Source organism: Cricetulus griseus, chromosome 2 (assembly GCF_003668045.3).
Source record: "Cricetulus griseus strain 17A/GY chromosome 2, alternate assembly CriGri-PICRH-1.0, whole genome shotgun sequence".
NCBI classification, from domain to species: domain Eukaryota; kingdom Metazoa; phylum Chordata; class Mammalia; order Rodentia; family Cricetidae; genus Cricetulus; species Cricetulus griseus.
The window spans coordinates 12,248,303-12,270,758 of record NC_048595.1 but is presented as its reverse complement, the minus strand read 5'-3'; the positions used below and the strand labels follow the sequence as shown (position 1 = coordinate 12,270,758).

Here is a 22,456-nt window from a genome sequence, read left to right as displayed (position 1 = left end):
ACCTGTGTCTCTCAGTATCACCCCCCCCCCCACACACACACACACACACACAGACACACACACACACACAGACACACACACACACACTCGTTTGCCTGTGTGTCTACCTGCCGGTCTCCCATCCTGTCCATTTCCGTCCATCTGTTGTGGAGACTGTGCCCCCCGCCTTTCCCACTTCTCCACGCTCTCTGCCACCCCCCTCCTGCCTCCACCCACGCTGTCCCCCAGAGTCAGGATGTCAGGCGAGCTCCGGGAAGAGGCCAGACTGGGAACTACAAGTCCCGGCAGCCCGCGCGGCTGTGGCGGACGTGGGCGCCACGGAGGGGCGGGTCTTGACGGCCGCAGACTGACTGCGGCACCGTTCGAGTCTCCGTCGCGTCGTGCAGGTGCCGCCCAGCCCGTCCCCTCGCAGCCCGCCGCAGCAGGCACCCCCGACCGTGCCCCGGGCCTCGCACGCCGAGCCCAGGCCGCGGGCCGCAGCGGCCGGCGATGAGCGCAAGGAGCCGAAATGAGCGCAGGTGAGCGGCGGCCCGACCCTCCCTCCGGGACTCGTCCCCAGACCCCCAGAGAGCCACGTTTAGGATGCCGCTGCGCACACCGTGGGCTAGAGGGTCCCTGGGGCCGGGGGGCCTGCCCTCCTCAACCCCTCTGAATGCATTCGACCCTGAGTGACAGGTCCAGGTGAGGGACGCGGTGCACCGCCCTGGGGCCTCTGAGCAGTCACCCATGCGTGCTGCATGAACAGCATCCGAGAAACCCGGATGGGAGACCTGAGGCACAGATACAATCCTGACCCACAATCTTAGGCCCCCAGAGAAAGCTTGCCAGTGGCCAGGGCCAAGGACCACACCCTGCATGGCCCCCATGCCAGGCTGAGTGTCTTAGGCTGGAACCGAAATCCCACTGCTAGACCTCTGCTACCTGCTAGGTGCTAGCTGGCGTACCCAGCCCCCCAGTCTGTCTCTCCCAGCATGTCTCTGGCCCATTACACCGTCCCCCATCCTACGGTGCCTTAGGTGAGGGAGAGAAAAGAATGGGGCGGGGGGGGGGCGTGTGTTTAGGACGCCTGCCCATCATGCACCAGTCCCCGGGTCTGTGCCTGAGCAAAGTCTCTAGATTCTAGCAAAGACGTCCCAGGTGCACACCCTCCCAGCCTGATGGAGGCCAGGAGCTCCTAGCCATGGCAGAGCCACCCGAAGTAGATGCTTGTGCCCTGGGTCACTGGCAGATTTGCAGCAGGAAGCTGAGTCTTCCGCAGGAAATAAGAGGTTCCCAAAAGGCTTTGACTCTGGTCCCTCTGCCCTACAGTGCTGGTGCGGCTACCCCAGGACTGTGAACTCGCCCCAAGCCCTGTCTCTGGCATTCATGGTTGTGTGCCTTTGTGTATGCTGTCGGTCTCTCTTGGCCTGCCTTTTCTGGGGCTTTGTGTCTGTGATGTGGGTATCAAACCCAGGCCTTGTGCTCTCTTCTTGAGGTATATTGCAATCTTTGGGGCTTATTTATTTTTATCTTTTAAAATTTTAATAATGTAGGGGAGTGGTGGTTACAGGTTGTGAGACCGGATGTGGGTACTGAAACTCTGGCCCTCTGGAAGAGCAGGCTGCACTCTTAACTGCTGAGCCCTTTCTTCAGCCCCATTAGCTTTATTTTATTTTATTTTATTTTATTTTTGAGATCATGGTCTCATGTAGCCCAGACTGACCTTAAATGCAATTTGTGGTTGAGGATGACCTTGAACTCCTAATCTCTGCCTCCATCTCTCCACTGCTGCGATTACAGTTGGGGGCCACTAAACCTAACTCTCATTTTAAATATTTTATTAATTTCATTATTATTTTATGTGTCCACTCACCCACATGTGCCACTGCCTGTGTGTGCAGTCAGAGGACTTTTCCACCATGGATTCCAGGCATGGATTCAGGTCCTAGGGCTTGTGTAGCCAGTGCCTTTACCTGTTAAAACATTGTTGCCACCACCCCTCCCCCATTTTAAATGAGAATCCTAATCTGTTTGTTACACGAGGCAGCTGGCTGTGAGGGTGAATTAAAGGCCATGTTCATCACAGCTAATCATTCCAGCTTCCCCATTTGAGGCCATACGATTTGGGGCTTGAATCTTAACAGCTTCGTTCCTCAATTTCCCGTCTTTGAGGGCTACATCACAGTAATCCCTCCCTCAGAGGGCTGAGGTGAACTACAATGTTGCCATTGCCCCTGCTGCCTGAAGGCCCTCAGGCCACCTTGGCTAAGTAGGGACAGCTCACAGAGCTCATAGCCTAAGCAAGCCATCTCGAGGCTGCCTGACTGGTGAGCTCTAGGATACCTTCCCTCCACAGGTGAGCTGTGGCTAAGCCTAGCCAAGTGCTTTAAAGATGTCCTGTGTTCCTGCCAGGCAGTGCACTGGGTGTGGCCCTTTTGGGCACTCTGGGAGTTTCCTTAGATGTGACTTCCTCCTTTGGCAAGCTGCTTTCTTTCCCTCCTTCCCAGGGTGGCTTTGAGCATCCTTGTGAAATTGTGGGTGTCCAGATTAGATCCTGGGGGCTGATGGAAGGGCTCTTTAAGAAGAGGCTAGAGACAGGGGGGAGTAGGGTGGAGGCACAGGGGACTGACCATGGTCTTGCTGCTCTGCAATGTGGATCCATTGGTTCATTCGTTCATTCATTCACTCACTCAATCAATCAATGCTGGCTACCGCAGCCGGTGCTGTGAGTAGTCCAGAAACCAATGAGGGAGGGTGATTGTGGGGACAGTAGGACTTTGAGGAAGACAGGCCCATCTCCAGTTTCCCCGACAAGCCCTTGGCACAGTGGCTGTGGGAGGCTCGGCACTTCATTTGTGAACCACAGTCAGAGGCCATCCCTCAACACTCATAGGTGGCTTTGGGTCAGATGATCCACTCAGTATTGGCACTGTGACTTCTTTATCAGTCTGAGTCCCATCCAGCTGGTGCCCCAAGGGCCTCAAGCCACAGGAAGGAACTGACCTTCAGGTCTGGAGACCAAGTTTCTTTCTGGTGTGATGAGAAAGGGGAGGGCAGCCTGGGAAATGGGTCAAAGGAGCATCCCCGCCCAACTGGGAAGCCACTCGCCTTCACCAGCCTCAGACTTCAGACATCCTCTGGCTAAGGCTCCTCCTCCCTCTCCCTCCCCCCACCTCTCTCTCTGCATCGCTGCACACACTATCACCTTAGAGATTAGAAATGGAAGCCCAGAGAGGCTGGGACACCTGCTTTATGAATCATAGCTTGGCAGAGATGATGGAGACAATAAATATGGCTCTTGGGCAGGGTACCTCCCCACACCTGTTTCCCAGTCCTAGGAAAGAGATGAAAGGTGTGCGTGTTTGGTAGGTTTGTGTGGAGAAATAAGGAGGTGATTGTATACCCTTGATCAGACCTTTGAGATCCTAAAGGTGCTGTTTCCCAGCCACTGGAGGGTGGGCGAGCCCCCAGCCCTGGCATTGTAGGCAGATGAAGGGCTCTAGCAGGAAAAGGCTGTAGCTGCTGTAGCCAAGGACCTGAGAACCTCCTACTGAACTCCCTGTCCTGAGGCCAGTCCCCTCTATGAGAACCAGGCTGCTTCTTAGGACCAAGGGACAGAAATGATACTCTTCCTGGCGGCCTGCCCTCACGCCAGGCTCTGTCTATCCATCTGTCCATTCTGGAGGCCAGTCCCTGCGTAGAGCACACTGCATTGTTAGTCATTCATTTTCTGTGGAAGGTGGGAGAGGCCACAGGTGGCCTTTGGTCTGACAGTTTTCTATGTCTTCTATTTAAAGAGGCCTCAGGTGGTACAGCACATGTCGGTTCCTGGCTGTTCCTTGTAGGTGTGAAAGCTCAGGCTCAGGCCTCCTGGCCCGAGGGCCTTTGTACCCTAACCCCATTTCCTTATGTGCCTGAGTGGGCATCCATGCTAGCAGGATTAAGAACAGCTATGGCACGTGGGAAGTGAACTCTTCCTTCAGACCTGGTTACCTCACCCCATTTGTCTTTGTACAGGACAATGTAAATCCATTGTTTAATTACAAAAACAATCCAGTGTAAAACCAGCCTGCCTGGGCATGCCTCCTGGAGCTCCCAGATCCTTGCTGTGTGATCTTGGGCGAGTTTCTTAACCTCTCCCTTTTCTTTGAAATGGAGAGAGGAGGCTGAGAAGATGGCTCAGTGGGTAAAATGCTTGCTGTGTAAGTATGAGGATCCGAGTTCGAATCCCCACACCAACATAAAAGCTGAGCACAGTCGCACATCTGGAATTCCAGTGCTGTGGAGATACAGACAGGAGAGTTGTGGAGGCACTCTCTGGCCAGCCAGCCTAGATTAATTGGTGAGTTCTAGGTTCAGGGAGAGAGCCTGGATCAAATGAAGTAAGAGGGAGAATAAATAGCAGAGTAAGATTCTCAGCATCTACTACTGGAGCATGTGTGTGTGTGTGTGTGTGTGTGTGTGTGTGTGTGTGTGNTGTGTGCTTTTATTTGGTTACAGTTTGGTGGGGTTTGGTTTTTTGTTTGTTTTGTTTTGGGGTAGTAGTGTTTTATTTTATTTTCATGGTTTGGGCAGCTTTCAGACTGCCAGACTCCCTTACCAGAAAGGATGAGTTTCTCATAGATATACAAATTGACACAGAGAGAGAGTGTGTGTGTGTGAGAGAGAGAGAGAGAGAGAGAGAGAGAGAGAGAGAGAGAGAGAGAGAGAGAGAATATACACCTGGCATGTACATGCACACACAAGACACACCTACACACAAATAATGAAAAATAAAATGGAGCTGTACCTGGCAGAATTGTTGTGGGGTTTGGTTTTTTGTTTGTTTTTGGGGTTTTGTTGTTGCTTTTTTTGGGGGGGGGATTTGAGACAGGGTTTCTCTTCAGCTTTGGAGGCTGTCCTGGAACTAGCTCTTGTAGAGCAGGCTGGTCTCGAACTCACAGAGATCCGCCTGCCTCTGCCTCCCGAGTGCTGGGATTAAAGGTGTGCGCCACTGCTGCCTGGCAGAATTGTTATGATAGCCATGTCAGAAGGGCTGGGAACAAAGACCCACACATAATTAGCCACCAGGCCTCAAGCACGGGAGGCCTGCCGTCTGCCTCTGAACCACAAACCCAGCCTGACAGGTCAGCATTTTTTAATGGTCTGGGAGAAACAGCAGAAGCCTCAGCCTACAGGGACTGAGCAGCTGAGAGACTAGGAGGCTGTGGCTACAGCAGCTGTAAGATGAAAAGTTGGGCTGGTTGGGTAGAAACATCTAGAAAGACACCTGCCCTGCAGGTGGGGAGGTGGGAGGAAGGGGTTCCAGTCCTTGCTCCCTATATAATCAATGTGGACTTGACTACAGGGGCTCTTGACTGTAGGCCTGAGCTGGACAGCAGCCCCTGCCCTCAGGTAGCGCAGGTAGCAGGGAGGAAGGGACCATGTGAAATGTCGTGCCCTACGAAAGCAGCAGGCAGGACACAGGTATACAGGTGATTATGTGCCCCTCTGGCCAGACACACTCCTAAGAGCCAATGGGCCAGTCGGTTCACAGAGTGACCAGGCTTGCCAGGCTTCAGAAGGAAGAAGCAGAGTGGCCTGGTGCTGAAAACCAGGGCCCTCCCTTCTGTGACCTTTTCCCTTTCTGTCAACAGACAGCAGCCCGCTCACGGGCAGCACGCCCCCCAGCTATGGGACCCTGATGACAGGGACATCAATAGATCCCCTCAGCTCCTCAGTTTCATCCGTGGTAAGTAATCCTGGTGGATGGAGTAGCACTCCAGCCTGTCCCCAGTGCCCTGGCTTCTCTTCTGTCCCTGCCTGCCCCTTCCTCATTGACCCTGTCACCTGCATCCCCAGAGGCTCAGCGGCTACTGTGGCAGTCCATGGAGGGCCATCGGCTATCACGCCGCGGTCTGGATGCTGGCCGGGATCCCTTGGCTGCTATTCCGCTGGAAGCCCTTGTGGGGCGTGCGCCTGCGCCTGAGGCCGTGCAGCCTGGCCCACGCCGAAACACTCGTTATAGAAATAAGAGACAAAGAGGTGAGCAGGACCACCAGGGCTGAGAAAGGGTAGTGGAATGCTGAGCTTTTCCAACCACCACTGGCCCTTGGAAGCGGGGTGGACAGGAGGGAGGCAAGCCTTCATCTTCCTGTTTGAGGCCAGGTGTGGCTCCCTGGGCTCCCTTTTAATCCTGTAGCTTTTTTTTACCTTTAGAAAATACTTCATTAGTTTCCATAATCAAACCCACGAAGATAAGCCCTTACCTAGAGCCGGAGATGGCTCTAGATGGGAGCTTCAGTTAGGGTTTCTACTGGTGTGATAAACACCATGACCAGAAAGCAGCTTGGGGAGGACAAGGCTTATCTCTCCTCCACTTCCACATGACTGCCCATCGTCAAAGGGAATCAGGGAGAAACTCAAGGAAGGAACCTGGAGCCAGGAACTAAAGCAGACGCCACGGCGGAACCCTGCTTGCTGGCTTGCTCTCCATGGCTTGCTCAGCTCAGTCTGCTCTCTTATACCATCAGAGACCACAGGCCCAGGATGGCCCTTCCCCCAGTGGGCTTGGCCCTCGCACGAAATCATTCATCCATGAATCAAAAAAGTGTTCCACAGGCTTGCCCACAAGCCAGTCCAATGGGGGCATTTTCCCAACTGAGGTTTCCTCGTCTCAAATGACTGTAGCTCGTGCCAATATGACAGAAAGCTAACCAGAACAATGGATAAAGGCACTTGCTGTGCAAGCATGAGACCCGAGTTCAAATCACTAGCCTCTGTTTAAAAGCTGGGTATGGTTGCCCAAGTGCTTATAGCCTTAGTGCCAGGGGTGAGGGAGCAAGGACAGCAAGAAACCCTCTGGGGCTTGCTGACCTCTGGGCTACCTCCAGGCTCCAGGAGTGACCCTGTCTCAAGGCAGTGAGACAGAGATCAGTAGAGCAAGGTGGTGTCTGTGTGCACACACATGCACTACCACACACGTACACCATGCTCACGTGCATAAAGATGACTGGATATAATGTACTGTCTGTCTAAATGGAGAGCCCTGTATCTTTTTGGCTTTCCACCTGGCTATGGGACTGCCCTGGATGGATTTGGGGGGACGGGGCTTCCTCAACACTGAAGTTACACCTCTGTATTCCAGGGTAGCTCCAGGCAGCTCTTCACAGTTCAGGTGCAGACTGAGGCTGTTGGCGAGGGCAGGTGAGTTGGAAGGTGTCCTGTTCCAGGGAGGCATGGGAAGGGAGGTTTGGGCAGCTCCTGGAGCTGCGGAGTAACTCCCAACCCTCCCCAGCCTGGAGCTGCCCCCACAGGCCCAGGCAGAGGAAGGCCGGAGTCAGACAGCTGTGGGAGTGGCAGCAGAAGACACATGGGAGGACACCACCCAGCTCCACAGGCAGAAAGAGGCAGTGAGTGGCCAGCTGGGGCTCCGCCTGGCCTTGCCCTTGTCCGGTCATCTGGGTCACGCACTGTGTGGGAGGACTGGCCTCAGAGTTCTCTGTGTCCCTCTGGCTCTCTGTGGTCCCAAAGGTCTGGGATTCTATCAAATTTCCAAGTTTCTCTGTCCTGTGATGCTGTCCCTGTGCCCTCCCCATCTTCTGCATGTGGGTGTTCCTTGACCCCAGGCCACCTCCCACTGGCCTCTCCTCTCCCACCCAGAAACAGGTGCTGCGCTATTACCTCCTCCAAGGCCAACGCTATGTCTGGATAGAGACCCAGCAAGCCTTCTGCCAAGTCAGGTAGAGGCCCCAGGCATGCCAAACCATCTCCAGCAGGGTGGGTTTGGGTACCAGGTCATGACAGGGCTGGCTTAGCCTGGGCTACTCTCAGCTGCCCTGAAACCTTGGGCAGTTCACCAAGCCCCTCTCGGCTGGGAGTTGCTTCCTGTAAATGGGGGGAGGGTACATCTCATCCCTTAGGGTCATTTTGAAGGTACATCTGCCAGGCACCATGCCTCAGGCTCTGACTCCCATGGTGTGCTGAGGTTGAGCCCTTAGAAGCAGAGCCCCAGATGAGGGTGAAGGAGTCATTGGTCTAGAAGGTAACCCCAGACAGCCCTGGGGAAGTGCCAGTGGGGGCTGCCAAACCTTGCTGCCACCAAAAATACCAGAGATACCCTTGAGGAGTGTGGCCCACACACCTCAGGAATAACAGACATGAGCTTTCAGCTCTCAGCTGTGAAAGGTTGTGAGCTGTCCCTGGGAAAGGTGGATTCAGCCACACTTGAGTCTTTTTGCCTGTCACACCCTATGCTCACACAGCCAGGACAACCCTTGGGCAAACACAGGTGTTTGCAGGGGAAGACAGGCTCCGTCAGCCTTTGCTGCAAGGTAGTGCCAGGAACAAAACTCACTGCCATGCAGTGACATCATCTCAGCTACCCACAGCCCGACGAGTTGGGTGTGTCTACTGCCCCCATTTTGCAGATGAGAAAACAGAGGCACAGAAAGATTGACTTGCCTAAGCTATCACTGGTGTAAATAGTGTTTTTGTCGCTGACCAGAGCATATCCACCTCATTGCTTATCCTTCCTTAGTGAGGCAGTTTGTGGCCTAGTCACAGGAGTAGGTAAACTGAGTTCTGTCCTCAGGGTTTAGTGTGACTGAGGGGGCCTGACAGCCCTGGAGCTCCAAGTTCTCAGCCTACAGAGGATGAGGTGCAGAGCTTAGGCCCTGTCACCCATACGGTGTCCCCTCCCCACCCTCACCAGCCTGCTGGACTATGGCCGCACCTGTGATGATATCCACTGCTCCCGCTCCGGCCTCAGCCTCCAGGACCAAGCTGTGAGGTACATGCTGCCCTAGCCCCTGGGGCCCCACCTCGCCCTCCTTCCCATATTCCTGTCTTCCAGTTGGACCTTCTCAGGCCTTGGTTTCCCCAGTGGAAAGTGGGGTCGTTGACACCCTGGGACAGCTCGGTGGCCTCCCTTCTTACAGGAAGACCATTTACGGCCCCAATGTGATTGGCATTCCTGTCAAGTCCTACCTGCAGCTACTGGTGGATGAGGTAAAGGACCCTGGTGTCCACCTTATCCTCATCCAAGTAGGGGTCAGTGACAGTGAGTCCCAGCCTCTAGTCTGCTCAGCCTGAGAGCCCAGGTTGAGGATGGGGGAGGGTCGATGCAAAGCCTAGCCTGCGGCAGAGCCAGAGCAACCACAGCCCAGTCCCACTGTGTCCTCTTGCTTCCTGTCAGCGCTGTGAATAAGGATAAGGACTAGACAGTATGTACTCTCAGGAGGAAGCTAGGCCTCAGGGCAGGACAGGACTCGGACACGGTCACACATAGCCAAAGGGACCATCTCTACTTGGAAATCATGTCCTAGCCTTCTACAAACTGCAGCCTGACACTCAGGTGTCTCTGGTGTCTCAGTCTCTGCTTCTGGTGGTGGCTCCACCTTGTGGGATTGTCCTCACCATTGTGTGGCACTTAGAAAGTATAGCAGGGGTCTGACATGTCTGGGGACAAATGCCTGTGTCCTCCTCACTCCAGCTGGGGGGATGTTGGGTAGGAGGAGCCAGGAGTGGGCCTAGTCAGGAGACTGGTTTGGCTTTGCGTGGGGTGGCCACCCAGCTGTCTCCAGGCTGCCCAGGGATGCAGCGTTTATGTCTCTCTGCCTCCCCCAGGCACTGAACCCCTACTATGGATTCCAAGCCTTCAGCATCGCGCTGTGGCTGGCCGACCGCTACTACTGGTATGCCCTCTGCATCTTCCTCATTTCGGCCATCTCCATCTGCCTGGCTCTGTACAAGACCAGAAAGGTGAGAGTGAGTGTCCAGGCAGGGCTGAGCAAGGTGTCCCAAAGGGCTGCCACCCACTCAACTCTTCTCGTCCCTCTGTCCTACAGCAAAGCATCACTCTGAGGGACATGGTCAAGCTGTCTGTGCGGGTGCAGGTGTGTCGGCCTGGAGGAGGTGAGGAGCAGGCAGGAGGGAGGCTGGGCATGGGGGTAGCAGGGCGGCTGGCCCTCGCTGAACCCCCTCTGCCCACAGATGAGTGGGTGGACTCCAGCGAGCTGGTGCCTGGGGACTGCCTGGTGCTGCCCCAGGAGGGCGGGGTGATGCCATGTGATGCTGTTCTGGTGGCTGGCGAGTGTGTGATCAACGAGAGCTCCTTGACAGGTGAGCCTGGCTGCTGTAGAATATTAATTTAAGGTGTGTTACTTTCGTTTGCGCTCTGGAACATTTGTTTAATGACGCAAAGATGTGTTTGATTAAATAAAATTCACCTGCAGTCAGGAGGCGGGTCAGCAACTAGCTGACAGGGAGTGTAGGTAGAGAAGGTTTATAAGGAAGAAGAGAGCAACAAGAGAATAAGGAGTGGAGGACAGCAGGGGCCAGCCACTCAGTCAGCCAAGTAAGAAAGAGAAAAGCCCAGAGGGAAAAGGATAATTTAATGGTAAGAAAAGCTGGTAGGAAACAAGCCAAGCTAAGGCCAAGCATACATAACTAAGAATAAGTCCCTGTGTATGATTGACTTGGGAGCTGGGTGGCGCCCCCCCCAAAGAATACAAAAGAAAGAGTAAAAATAACAACACCCAGTTTTCTCAAGGCTCAGAGCCTGCCATCCAGCCTCTCCCCAGAAGCTTTAGTTGAATTTTTCTTTTTCTTTCAAGCAACAATCCTGGCTTCAGCACTTGCTAACAATATGCCTTTAAACACTCAGTGCCTCAGTTTCCCCACCTGCAAAACATGGTTGCTAGACACTCTGGTGTAGGCTGTGCATAAACTCTGTGCCAGCATCTGCTAGATGGCTTGGACTGGAACCCATGCAGGAGAGTGGCGGTGAGCCAGGGTTCCTGCTCGTGTCACGTCCCTTCCACACACAGGCTACCACTGCAGCAGTTTCAGCTGTGTACATGGGCTCATGACCCTGTTTGGTCCCTTCCTTGTGCCCTGGATGCTTGTCCACATGCATGGAGCGTCCCACACGTGCCATAGGAAGCCATGGTGCAAGTGGATGGTGACTGATGTACTCCCAAGTCTCCAACCAGTGCACGTGGTGCTGCCAAGAGCAGCCTTACCTGTGTTTCAGTGTTTACAAGATTCGTGCAAGAGCCTGTCACAGGGCTCACACCTGTGACACCAGCATTCTGGAGGGTTGGGGCAGGAGGATGTGGTCCAAGCCAGCCTGAGTTAAAAGTATGATGAGAGCGGATGGTTGCTTCCAAGGAAAGTTCTGGCCTGAGGTTTTCCGTTGTTGTTTCTGTGTGTGTTTGTGGTATATGGTGCTAGCTTTTGAGTCCAGGACCTTACTTTGTCCTGCATCTTAATCTTGGTTACTTTTTTGTTTTTGTTTTGTTGTTTCGAGACAGGGTTTCTCTGTGTACTCCTGGCTGCTTTAGAACAAGCTCTGCAGACCAGGCTGGCCTGGAACTCAGAGATCTGCCTGCCTCTGCCTCTGCCTCCCGAGTGCTAGGTGTGTGTGCCACTTCACCTGACTCCTTCAGTTAGTTCTCCATCACCGTGACAAAACACCATGACCAAACCAACTTGCAAAGGCATGACGGCAGGAACAATGTGTGCTCGTGGTTCTTTTTTCCTGAGATTTCTTTGTTATGTAAACAATGTTCTTCCTACATGTGTGTCTACACACCAGAAGAGGACACCAGATCTCATTATAGATTGTTGTGAGCCACCGTATGGTTCCTGGGAATTGAACTCAGGACCTCTGGAAGAGTAGCCAGTGCCCTTAACCTCTGAGCCATCTCTCCAGCCTGAGAGCTCACATCTTGATCACAAGTAGGAGGCAGACAGAGAGCAGATACACACACACACACACACACACACACACACACACACACACACACACACACACACACACACACACACAGAGAGAGAGAGAGAGAGAGAGAGAGAGAGAGAGAGAGAGAGAGAGAGAGAGCGCACTGGGAATGGCTGGAGGCTTTTGAAGCCTCAAAGCCCACCTCCAATGACACACCTCTAACAAGGCCACACCTCCTAATCCTTGCCAAACAAACAGTTCCACCAACTGGAGACCAAGTATTGAAACATGAGTCTATGGGGGTCACTATCATTCAAACCATCACAACAGGTTAGGCAGTAGTCTACCGCTGAACTAAATTCCCCCCTCCACTTTCTTCTTAAATCACAGTGTCACCAAGTTGCCCAGGCTGGCTCTGAATTCACTCTGTAGTCCCAGTAGTCAAACTTGTAATCCTCCTGCCTCAGCCTCCTGAAAAGCTAGGATTACAGTGCTGCATCCTCAGAACCAGCTTTGGGTTTTACTTGTATAATAAGCTTATGAAAGCAAACACAGCTGTAATCCTAGCACTCAGGACACAGAAGCAGGGTCACCCCAAGTTAGAGTCCATCCTGGGCTACACAGTGAGACTCCCATCTCAAAACAGTGACAACTAAAAAACCCTCAAACAAAAAAGAGCAAAAGATACAGGGCAGTGGTAATACACGCCTTTAATCCCAGCACTCGGGAGGCAGAGGCAGGCAGATCTCTGTGAGTTCGAGGCCAGCCTGGTCTCCAGAGCGAGTGCCAGGATAGGCTCCAAAGCTGCACAGAGAAACCCTGTCTCGAAAAAGAAAGAAAAAAAGAAAGAAAGAAAGAAAGAAAGAAAGAAAGAAAGAAAGAAGAAAAGAAAGGAAGAAAGAAACCATGTCTCAAGAAAACTAACAAAAAGAACAAAACCAGGCATTGTGGCACACACCAGTAATCCCAGCACTTGGCAAGTTGAAGTAAGGGGGGTCAGGAGTTTAAGGTCATTGACTACTTAGTAAGTTTGAGGCTAGCCTGGGCTACATGAAAACCTGTATAAAAGTCTGGCTGCCCGAGGACTAGCCCAAACCTGCCTCATCTTAGGGAAGCAGGCAGAGCCTAGGCGGCTCTGAGTCCCCTAGAAATATGCATGTTCTAGATACCCTGTTCTCACGGGAACTCAGTAGTGGAGTCTCCTTTGCTAGGCAGCCTGCCCAAGGCTTTGTGGGGGTGACAGACACCCCCATGCAAAGATCCTTATTAGTTAGAGGTAAAGTGAGTGTGATGGCGTGCATCTTTAATGCCAGCACTCAGGAAGCAGAAACAGGTGCATCTCTGTGAGTTCGAGGCAGCCTGGTCTATGTGGCGAGACCTTGTCTCAAATCAAAACAACACAAAATAAGATGTGACCAATTGTGGTGGCTCCCACCAGTAATTTCCAGGACTCTAAAAACTGTGTCAGGAAGTTCAGAAGTTTGAGGCCAGCCTCATTACATAGCAAGAGCCATCTAAAATTCACAAAAATAGTATGTGGTAAACTAACTCCCAACAGGAGAGGAGCTTCCCAAGCCCTGGCCCTCAGTATGTGCACAGACTGGCACTGGCTGGCCCAACTCCCCAAAGCAGGTTCCTGGTAACCTGCTGCCTCACAGTCTCAAGTCCTTTGCCCTCTCTGGTCTGCTTCCCTCTCACTACCAACCCAGTTACAGAGTTAAGTGTGGCTTCCGAATGGTTGTGGGCAGCTCTTAGTTCTGTCAGTGGGAAGGAGTATCCTGAAGGCCCCTAATGGACCTCATGCCATGTCGCTCCCAGGGGAAAGCATCCCAGTGCTGAAGACAGCCCTGCCAGAGGGGCCCAAGCCCTACAGCCCAGAGACTCACCGGCGGCACACACTCTTCTGTGGGACCCTCATCCTGCAGGCCCGGGCCTACCTGGGACCCCGTGTCCTAGCAGTGGTGACCCGGACAGGTACCTATCTGGAGGTGGGGAGGAGTGCCCTAGCTCAGCACATGTAGGAAGAGTGACACAGGGCAGGGCAGGACCTGGAGCCCTGGGCTCCCCACCACCTCTGACACTGTGCGATTCTGACTAGTTCACCAGTTGGGCCTTAATGTTCCATCTTTTCTTTTTCTCTCTTTTTATTTTACGTGTGTGTGTGTGTGTGTGTGTGTGTGTGTGTGTATGTGTGTGTGTTTTGCTGTATGTTTGTGCATATGCATGCCTGGTGCCTGCAGAGGCCAGAAGGGGGCATTGGATCCCTTGGAACCTGAGTTACAGATAGTTGTGAGCTGTCATATGGGTGCTGGGAAGTGAACTTGGGTCCTTTGGAAGGTCAGCCAGTGCTCTTAGGCACTGAGCCATCTCTCCAGCCCTCGGTCCTGATCTGAACAAAAGTTGGGGCAGACTGTAAGCGAGCTCTGCAGTGTTTGTAGGAGACAGCAGGTTCTCCTGCGGGAGGGGCAGGGACTTCGTCCTCTGTGCCAGAAGTGAAACCACCCTCTTAATTCCACTTTTAAAATCTCTACGGGGGACCCGGTGGCATGGTGACCTGCCTTTACTCCCAGCCCTGGAATGGCAGAGTTAAGTGGACCTCTGTGAGTTTGAGGCTAGCCTGGGCTACTGAGCAATTTCCAGGCCAGCAGGGGCCAAATACTGAGACCCTGTCTAAGATAAAATCCTATGGAGGCAACGAACTTAAAATCCCAGCTACTGGGGAGGTGGAGGCTGGAGGATCACAAGTTGTGGTCCAGCCTGGCAATTTATTGAGACCATCAGTCGAAATAAAAGTAAAAAAGAGGACTGCAGAAAAGAGCTGCTCCGAGCACTCGCCTAGTTAGATGAGGGTTCAATACCCGGGACCACAGAAAGAAAATAATTAAACAAAACTCTGTGGGGTTGGGCAAGCCTTGTGAGGTCCTCTATGACCCCAATCCAGATGATGGCTGGCCCAGTGAATGTCATCACCCCGGGGTGCAGGCACTGTGTGAGGGTGGAAAGAGCTTGCCCTAACCCTTCTCTCTTCCTTGGTGTCCTGCCTCCAGGGTTCTGCACAGCCAAGGGGGGCCTGGTGAGCTCCATCCTGCACCCGAGGCCCATCAGCTTCAAGTTCTACAAACACAGCATGAAGTTTGTGGCCGCGCTGTCTGTCCTGGGTGAGTGGGCCGTGTCCCTCGCTCTGCTGACAGCCTCAGCCTGGGTCCGGAGTCCCGCTAACCTCTTGCTGTCTCCCCAGCTCTGCTTGGCACAATCTACAGCATCTTCGTTCTCTACCGAAGCCGGGTAAGCCCGAGGCTGGGTGGAGCCGCCAGCTTGCAGGGCCTGTCCAGCCAGGCTCTGCATTCACAGTGCCTCCTGCCAGGTACCTGTGAACGAGATTGTGATCCGAGCTCTGGACTTGGTGACAGTGGTGGTACCACCTGCCCTGCCGGCCGCCATGACCGTGTGCACGCTCTATGCCCAGAGCCGACTGCGCACACAGGGCATCTTCTGCATCCAGCCACTTCGCATCAACTTGGGGGGCAAGCTGCGACTCGTGTGCTTCGACAAGGTGGGGGACTGGGTGGCAAGGTTTGGGGGGCTGCGCATTTCAGCAGGCAGCCTGCTGGACCCGATCCACCGTGGGCACCTCCGGGGCCACCCTCCACACCCATCTCCCACTCATTCCATCTCACGCCTGGCAGATAAGAACCATTTCGGGCCTACTTTGCTGGGCAAGCACACAGCCCTGGAGTTCAGCAGGACGCGCATAGGGGCACTGTTGTGTGTGCGCGCGTGTGTCCTCAGCAGGTGAACACACCAGCAGCACACTGTGTGGCTAAGTGGGTATTAGAGGAGCCCAGAGCTACCTTGATAGGGCAATGAGCAGTTTCTCCCGCTGAGCACTCGTGGTGAGGGCAAGCGGACCAGGTGGGGAGGAATGAGTGTGTGTGGTTCTTTAAGGACGCAGTGAACCTGGGACACACTGAGCAGTGGTGACAACAGGGCAGGACCAGGTGGGCAGCAGGTGATGAGCAGAGGCCTCATGTTGACCTGTCAGGGATGTGAACTAAGGAGAGAAGATGGTCAGATTCAAATGGGGGTGTAGCAGTTGACTCCGGCAGGGACACAGGGTCTGGGACAGGCCTCCTGTGGCCCTTGCTCTTGTTCCTGTGGGGCTTGCCTGGCCTGGGTGTGGGGACCAGCTCGGCAAGGCTTGACTCAACCGAGGACTTGGCACTGTCCCTCTGCAGACTGGCACCCTCACGGAGGACGGCTTGGACGTCATGGGGGTGGTGCCCCTAAAGGGACGGATGTTGCTACCACTGGTCCCAGAGCCCCGCCACCTGCCCCTGGGGCCCCTTCTCCGAGCACTGGCCACCTGCCATGCCCTCAGCCAGCTACGTGACACCCCAGTGGGCGACCCTATGGATCTCAAGATGGTGGAGTCTACAGGCTGGGTGAGGAGGCCAGTCAGGTCAGGCAGGCCAGGCCCCTGCTTCAGGGCAGTTGGGCCTAAGGAATGCTATCTCAAGTGCTCCCCAATGGTCTCTGTCACACCTGTAGTCACTATCAGTCATGGGAGAGCCTTGTGCTGAGCCACCTGCTATGTCCTGGCACCCCACCCCCAACCCCAGTCTACCTTTTCTCGTAGAAAAGTAGAGCCCTAGCATAAGCTTGAAACTTGCTTCGTAGAGAGTAAAATAACTTGCCCAAGATTTCCCAGCAACTTACCAGTGGGACAGCCAGAGTATGAATTTGAGTACACAAAATCCAAAGTCCATGTTAGCCCTGACCCCCTCCAGTCATGAAGTCTTCCATGAGTCTAGTCCTGCTGCCCCTCTGTTCATCAAAACCCTGGTTCCCAGCCTCCTTTGTTTACCCCCAACCAGGTCCTAGAGGAGGGTCCAGCTGCAGACTCAGCACCTGGGACCCAGGTCTTGGCGGTAATGAGGCCCCCACCGAGTGGGTCCCAGCAACAGGGAACGGTAAGCTGCAGGGTGACTGAGGCTTGGGGCCTCAGGAGTGGGCCCCACAACCAGCCTCTCCGTTCTTCCCCCACCCGCAGGAAGAGCCACCAGAGCCCGTCAGCGTCCTCTGCCGTTTCCAATTCTCCTCTGCCCTGCAGCGTATGGGTGTGGTCGTGGCATGGCCAGGAGCCCCCCAGCCTGAGGCCTATGTCAAAGGCTCCCCAGAGCTTGTGGCCAGCCTCTGCAGCCCTGAAACAGGTGAAGGGAGCAGGCCGAGTCCACTATTGGGTGTGAGCATAGAGTGGGAGTAGGAACCAGCCTCTGACGCCCCCATGCCCTGATGACACCCCCTATCTCACAGTACCCAGCGACTTTACCCAGGTGCTGCAGAGCTACACAGCTGCTGGCTACCGAGTCGTGGCCCTAGCTGGCAAGCCACTGCCCATTGCGCCCAGCCTTGAGGCCGCTCAACAGCTGACCAGGTGTGTGGAGGGAGGTGCTCAGCCCAGGCCAAGTGCCCCATCCAGACACTGGGAGAGGGCATTGACTCCTGCCTGACCTCTGACCTGGGGCTGCTAACCCTCAAGGGACACTGTGGAGCAGGAGCTGAGCCTCCTGGGGCTGCTGGTCATGCGGAACCTGCTGAAGCCACAGACGACTCCAGTTATACAAACTCTGAGGAAGACAGGCATCCGAACCATTATGGTGACAGGTATCACAGCCCAGGGGCCCTGTGAGGAGGGCACAGCCCGCCCTGTCCTGGCCCTAAAGAAGGCATCCCAGTATCCATCATATCTCATTGTCACCCATGTTTGATAGATGAGGACAGTTGTGTCCTTAAGAGCCAGGTGGGGTGGCCTCCTGAGTTACAGGCCAACCTTTCACCTGTCGGATCACCAGGAGGTCACCATTCTGGGTTCCAATCCCTTCTCTATGTGGGTAATGGTGTCCGGCTAGAAGTCAGTGACAACTCCATAAAGCAAGAAGGATTCCCACTGGAGTAAAAAGGCCTTGGCTTTGTCTTTCTCACACCCCAGCCATGTGCTCACACACAAGCATACATGTGTCATGCCCTAGTTATGCAGCAGCGTGCAAAGTATAGAGCTGGAGCCCAGCCCAGTTGCTCCTCTGACTTACACTGAAGAAACAGGTCTTGGGATACGGCTAGATTGCCCAGCTCAGCCATGGTCGACAGACTTGTGGGTGGTCCACCTATAAGCATCAGGGTGACAAGGCCCCTGGACAGTGTTAGACTCTGACCCTGCCTCACACTCCTAGGGGACAACCTGCAGACAGCAGTCACTGTGGCCCGAGGCTGTGGCATGGTGGGCATCCAGGAGCACCTGGTTATCATCCATGCCACCCACCCTGAGCAGGGCCAGCCTGCCTCCCTGCAGTTCTTGCCATCCGAGTCCTCTGCAGTCATGAATGGGGCTAAGGTGAGGCAGACCACCAACCCTGGTTGCACGGTACCCAGAAACCCCATTCCATGTCACCTAACCGGGCCCAACTCTCCAGGGAGGAAAGTATTCCTAAGCTGAGTTTCCTGATCCCTAGGATCCTGTCCAGGCCACAGGCTATCCCATGGAGCTGGAACCCCAGTCCCGTCACCTGGCCCTCAGCGGGCCCACTTTTGCTGTCCTTCAGAAGCACTTCCCCAAGCTGCTGCCCAAGGTAGAGCTGCCCAGGGAGGGGCTCTGTGCTGCCTGCCTCTGCACGCCAGGTGATACTTCAGTCTTCCCCTCTCACGCCCCAGGTCCTGGTGCAGGCCACCGTCTTTGCACGCATGGCCCCGGAGCAGAAGACAGAGCTAGTGTGTGAGCTGCAGAAGCTACAGTGAGTGCTCTGTGGTGAGGTACCAGAGGGCCGGCAGGAATGCGCATGTCCAATTGTCCAGGTCCTCTCCGCGGGCATTACCCACCCTTCTCAGAGGGCCGGCAGGAATGCCTGTGTCCATTTGTCCAAGTCCTCTCCGAGGGCATTACCGACCCTTCACCTTCCAGAAGCACCCAGGAGCCAGGCATGCTGGCATGTGCTGTAATCCCAGCATTTGGAAAGCAGAGGCAGGAGGATTGCTGCTAGTTCAAGGCCAATGTGGACTATGTAGGGAGACAGTCTCAAGCCAGCAATAAAACCAGGGCTGATGTAGCTTAATGAGTTGCAGGCCAGCCAGGGGTACCCAGCAAGGCCCTGTCTCAATAATCAACCAACAAGTAAATAACACCTGGATTGGATAGGAAGTGTTGTTGATGTGTCTACCTAGCATTTAAGGGACGCTACCCTCTGTCCTAAGCACTGTAAACAACAGAGGGACCCAAGCTGGCTCCTCTGTCATGCCAAAAATAATTACATCTATTTACCAAGCATCACCTGGTCACGCATTAGGCTGGACTCTCCCTGGGGCATGGAGCTGTTTCACAAGCCGTATCTACTTACCTCTCTTTCTGTCAGGTACTGTGTGGGCATGTGCGGGGACGGAGCCAATGACTGTGGGGCCCTGAAGGCAGCTGACGTGGGCATCTCGCTGTCCCAGGCAGAGGCTTCAGTGGTCTCTCCCTTCACCTCCAGCATGGCCAGTATTGAGTGTGTGCCCACTGTCATCAGGTAAGACAGGCAGGGCTGGTGGGTGAAGGTGAGGCGGGGCCAGTCAGGGGCCTGAGCCCCTGATGTCAGTCTTTGCCTCCTAGGGAGGGCCGCTGTTCTCTGGACACGTCTTTCAGCGTCTTCAAGTACATGGCCCTGTACAGCCTGACGCAGTTCATCTCAGTCCTGATTCTCTATACTGTGAGCATCAGCAGGGCCCCAGACCCAAGCCTGCACTCTACCAGTGTCCCACCAGCAAGAAGTCAGGGCAGTGTGACCATCATTTGCCTGCCATGTGCTGATAGCCGTCTCTAACCCCTGAAACTCCCAGTCTGTAGAGGAGAATAAGGCAGAGTCCAGGCAGGAGCGACACAGAGCCAAGACTCTGCCCTTCTCTGCTTAGAGCTTGCAAAGGGGAAAGAGTGTGGTGCCATGGGGCAACGCCTTTGTTCCGTCAGGCTGGGGTTTAGCTGTGTGTAGAGCAACCTTCCACGGGAACGGCAGACCCCAATGTCAGACTAGGGGGCAGCACAGCTTGTCATGTATCAGACTGGTCAGTAGATCATTGGGAGCCTTTTTCATTGGGCTTAAGGTCCACCAATGTGTTAGCTAAGGATGCTGGGCGGACGATGGGCAGGAAGGATTCTTCTCCAGGTTCCACAAGGATGGTGCCACCCTGGGACTCTGCAGGCGCTGGCCCTCAGCCTCCCCTCTGTCCTCTTGCCTGCCACAGATCAATACCAACCTGGGAGACCTACAGTTCTTGGCCATCGACCTTGTCATCACCACCACGATCGCAGTGCTCATGAGCCGCACAGGCCCTGCACTGACATTAGTGCGAGCGCGGCCACCAGGGGCACTACTGAGTGTGCCTGTACTTGGCAGTTTGCTGTTGCAGGTGGCCTTGGTGGCTGGCATCCAGCTGGGGGGCTACTTTTTGGTCATAGCCCAGCCCTGGTAAGTAGCACCAGCACTGCCCCTGCCTCTGACACCCCTCGTCCTTAACCTGACCCCACCACTCTGGTCCCTAGGTTTGTGCCTCTGAACAGAACAGTGCCCGCACCCGACAACCTGCCCAACTACGAGAACACAGTGGTCTTCTCTTTATCTAGCTTCCAGTACCTCATCCTGGCTGCAGCTGTGTCTAAGGGGGCACCCTTCCGCCAGCCACTCTACACCAACGGTGCTGCCACGTGGTGGGGTGGGGGTGTTGGGCTGAGGGGTGGCAGCTGGGATGGAGAAGGGATCCCAAGTAGAGTGTGCATTTGTGTGTGGGCGTGTGGGCGTGCGTGTGTGCATGCGTCCCAGGGCACAGCTCCATTGCTGACAGACTCCCCCACCCCCAGTGCCCTTCCTGGTGGCCCTGGCGCTCTTGGGCTCTGTCCTGGTGGGCCTCATCCTGGTCCCCGGCCTCCTGCAGGGGCCACTAGGACTGAGGAACATTGCGGACAGTTCCTTCAAGTTGCTGCTGCTGGGCCTGGTCGCCTTCAACTTTGTGGGAGCCTTCATGCTGGAGGTAGGGCCCACACGGATGGATGGATGGATGGATGGATGGATGGATGGATGGATGGATGGATGGATGCTAGAGAGGGTTGTGGAGGAGCCACACCTTCACGCCCCTTCACGCTGTTCCCTTGCCCTCTGCAGAGCGTGCTGGACCAGTGCCTCCCAGCCTGCCTACGGTGGGTCCGGCCTAAAAGGGTCTCCAAGAAGCAATTCAAGCAGCTAGAACGGGAGCTTGCTGAACAGCCGTGGCCCACACTGCCCATCAGCTCTTTGAGGTAGTACAGGCCTGGAGACCATGCTGGACACTGGATCGCCCCCGCCCCTGAACTGTAACTGGACCCATCTCTAGAGACAGCACCCATCACCTCCCACATCTCCTAAGTTGGCTGTTGTCACATTCCTGCCCGGCACTGCCTAGCCCAGCCTTCCCTGAACCCACCCGGGGAAGTGCTGATTGTTGTCCCTCAATTTAGACCATCCTGTGTAGAGACAGCAGCTGCCAACTCCATCCAGAGTCGTCACTGCTGTCACTGTAGCAAATAAAGTGATTTTCCTGCCTTGGCAACACTGGTCTTGGATCCGGGCACTGTGGTGTAACCCACTGTCCAGTCCCATGCTCCCGCCCTTCCTGGTCACACTGGACCCTTTCTTTGTGTCCACTCCATCTGACAGTGGTATAGGTGGGACACATGCATTCATAGAGCTTAGTCTCTTATTCATGCCATCTTGGGCCCTACAACTGCAGCGTCCAACCCCATTTTATAGATGGCGATGGCTAAACTGAGGCTTGAGGTTACAACAGTGGCTGCACTGTGCCCCACCTCAGGTTCACTATTTCTAGCCCTCCTACCCCTGCAGGAGGGAGGAGCCACAGGCTTGCCTCAGGCTGAGGCTTGATAGAGCCTCTGCCTGAGAGCCATCTCACTTAGGGCCTATCTTCTCTGCCTGTCACTCCCACATCTTAGGATGTTTGTAGTCTGGTTCCTCAGATAAAGCCAGGCTCTAAGCCCAGGTCTCCCAGCCAGAACCTCAAGCCCCGTCCCCAGGGAAGGGTGGATGCATCTGACCTCACCCCAGCAGTGGGCTGCTAGCCAGGCTCTTCCGCTCCAGAGATGCAAGTTAACTTGGCTCCTGGGCAGGGAAGACAGGAAAGAAGGGCTGGTTCCTCTTCCTAGGCCTCCTCCAGCCTCATTCCTGGAAGCCTGGTGCCATCCACAGGCCACTTGAAGCTCAGGGAATGTTGGTTCATGCTACGTTAAAAAGGTACCAGGCAAATATACTGTTGTGTCATTCCTGCCTGGCACCTAGATGCCGCTGGACTGAGTGCTGTGACAGTGGACACAGCCAGTATCTTAGTGTTCTGTTGCTATGAAGTGATACCATGACCATGGCAAACTGGGGCTGGCTTAACAGGTTCGGAGATTGAATCCATTGTCATGGCAGGAAGCATGCAGGCAGACATGGTGCTGGAGAAGCAGCTGAGAGTTCTCTATCTGGATCCATGGCAGGCAGCAGGAAGAGTGACACTGGGCCTGGCTGGAGCTTCTGAAACCTCGAGCCCACTCCCAGTGACACACTACCTCCAACAAGGCCACACCCCCTAATAGTGCCACTCCTTTTTGGGCCTGGGGGGCGGAGGGCAATTATATTCAGACCACCACAGCCAGGATGGCAAGGTTGGATAGACTTTGCTGACGCTCCATGGATCCACTGCGCAGGCATGTGCCAAGCC

At 54.7% G+C, this 22,456-nt stretch overlaps 1 protein-coding gene across 5 annotated transcripts; it reads left to right on the top strand.

Moving 5' to 3' along the window:
* Positions 1-328: 328 nt before the first annotated feature.
* Positions 329-21,289, top strand: Atp13a2 (ATPase cation transporting 13A2). Of its 5 annotated transcripts, none has more exons than XM_035439447.1 (29): positions 329-518; positions 5,616-5,710; positions 5,821-6,003; positions 7,106-7,164; positions 7,256-7,370; positions 7,621-7,700; positions 8,672-8,749; positions 8,898-8,967; positions 9,586-9,720; positions 9,807-9,873; positions 9,952-10,080; positions 13,502-13,657; positions 14,731-14,841; positions 14,922-14,968; positions 15,048-15,236; positions 15,919-16,125; positions 16,558-16,653; positions 16,734-16,893; positions 16,997-17,117; positions 17,223-17,347; positions 17,914-18,074; positions 18,193-18,309; positions 18,392-18,471; positions 19,087-19,239; positions 19,323-19,419; positions 19,952-20,175; positions 20,250-20,401; positions 20,639-20,734; positions 20,866-21,289. In XM_035439447.1, exons 1-29 carry the CDS (start codon positions 509-511, stop codon positions 20,913-20,915), a joined length of 3,363 nt encoding a protein of 1,120 aa, XP_035295338.1. In that variant the 5' UTR covers positions 329-508; the 3' UTR covers positions 20,916-21,289. The 5 variants fall into 5 exon arrangements, with proteins under 5 accessions (XP_035295338.1, XP_027255692.1, XP_035295336.1 ...); XM_027399891.2 differs by having other exon boundaries at positions 20,565-20,734; XM_035439445.1 differs by lacking the exon at positions 9,952-10,080 and having other exon boundaries at positions 20,565-20,734.
* Positions 21,290-22,456: the final 1,167 nt, after the last annotated feature.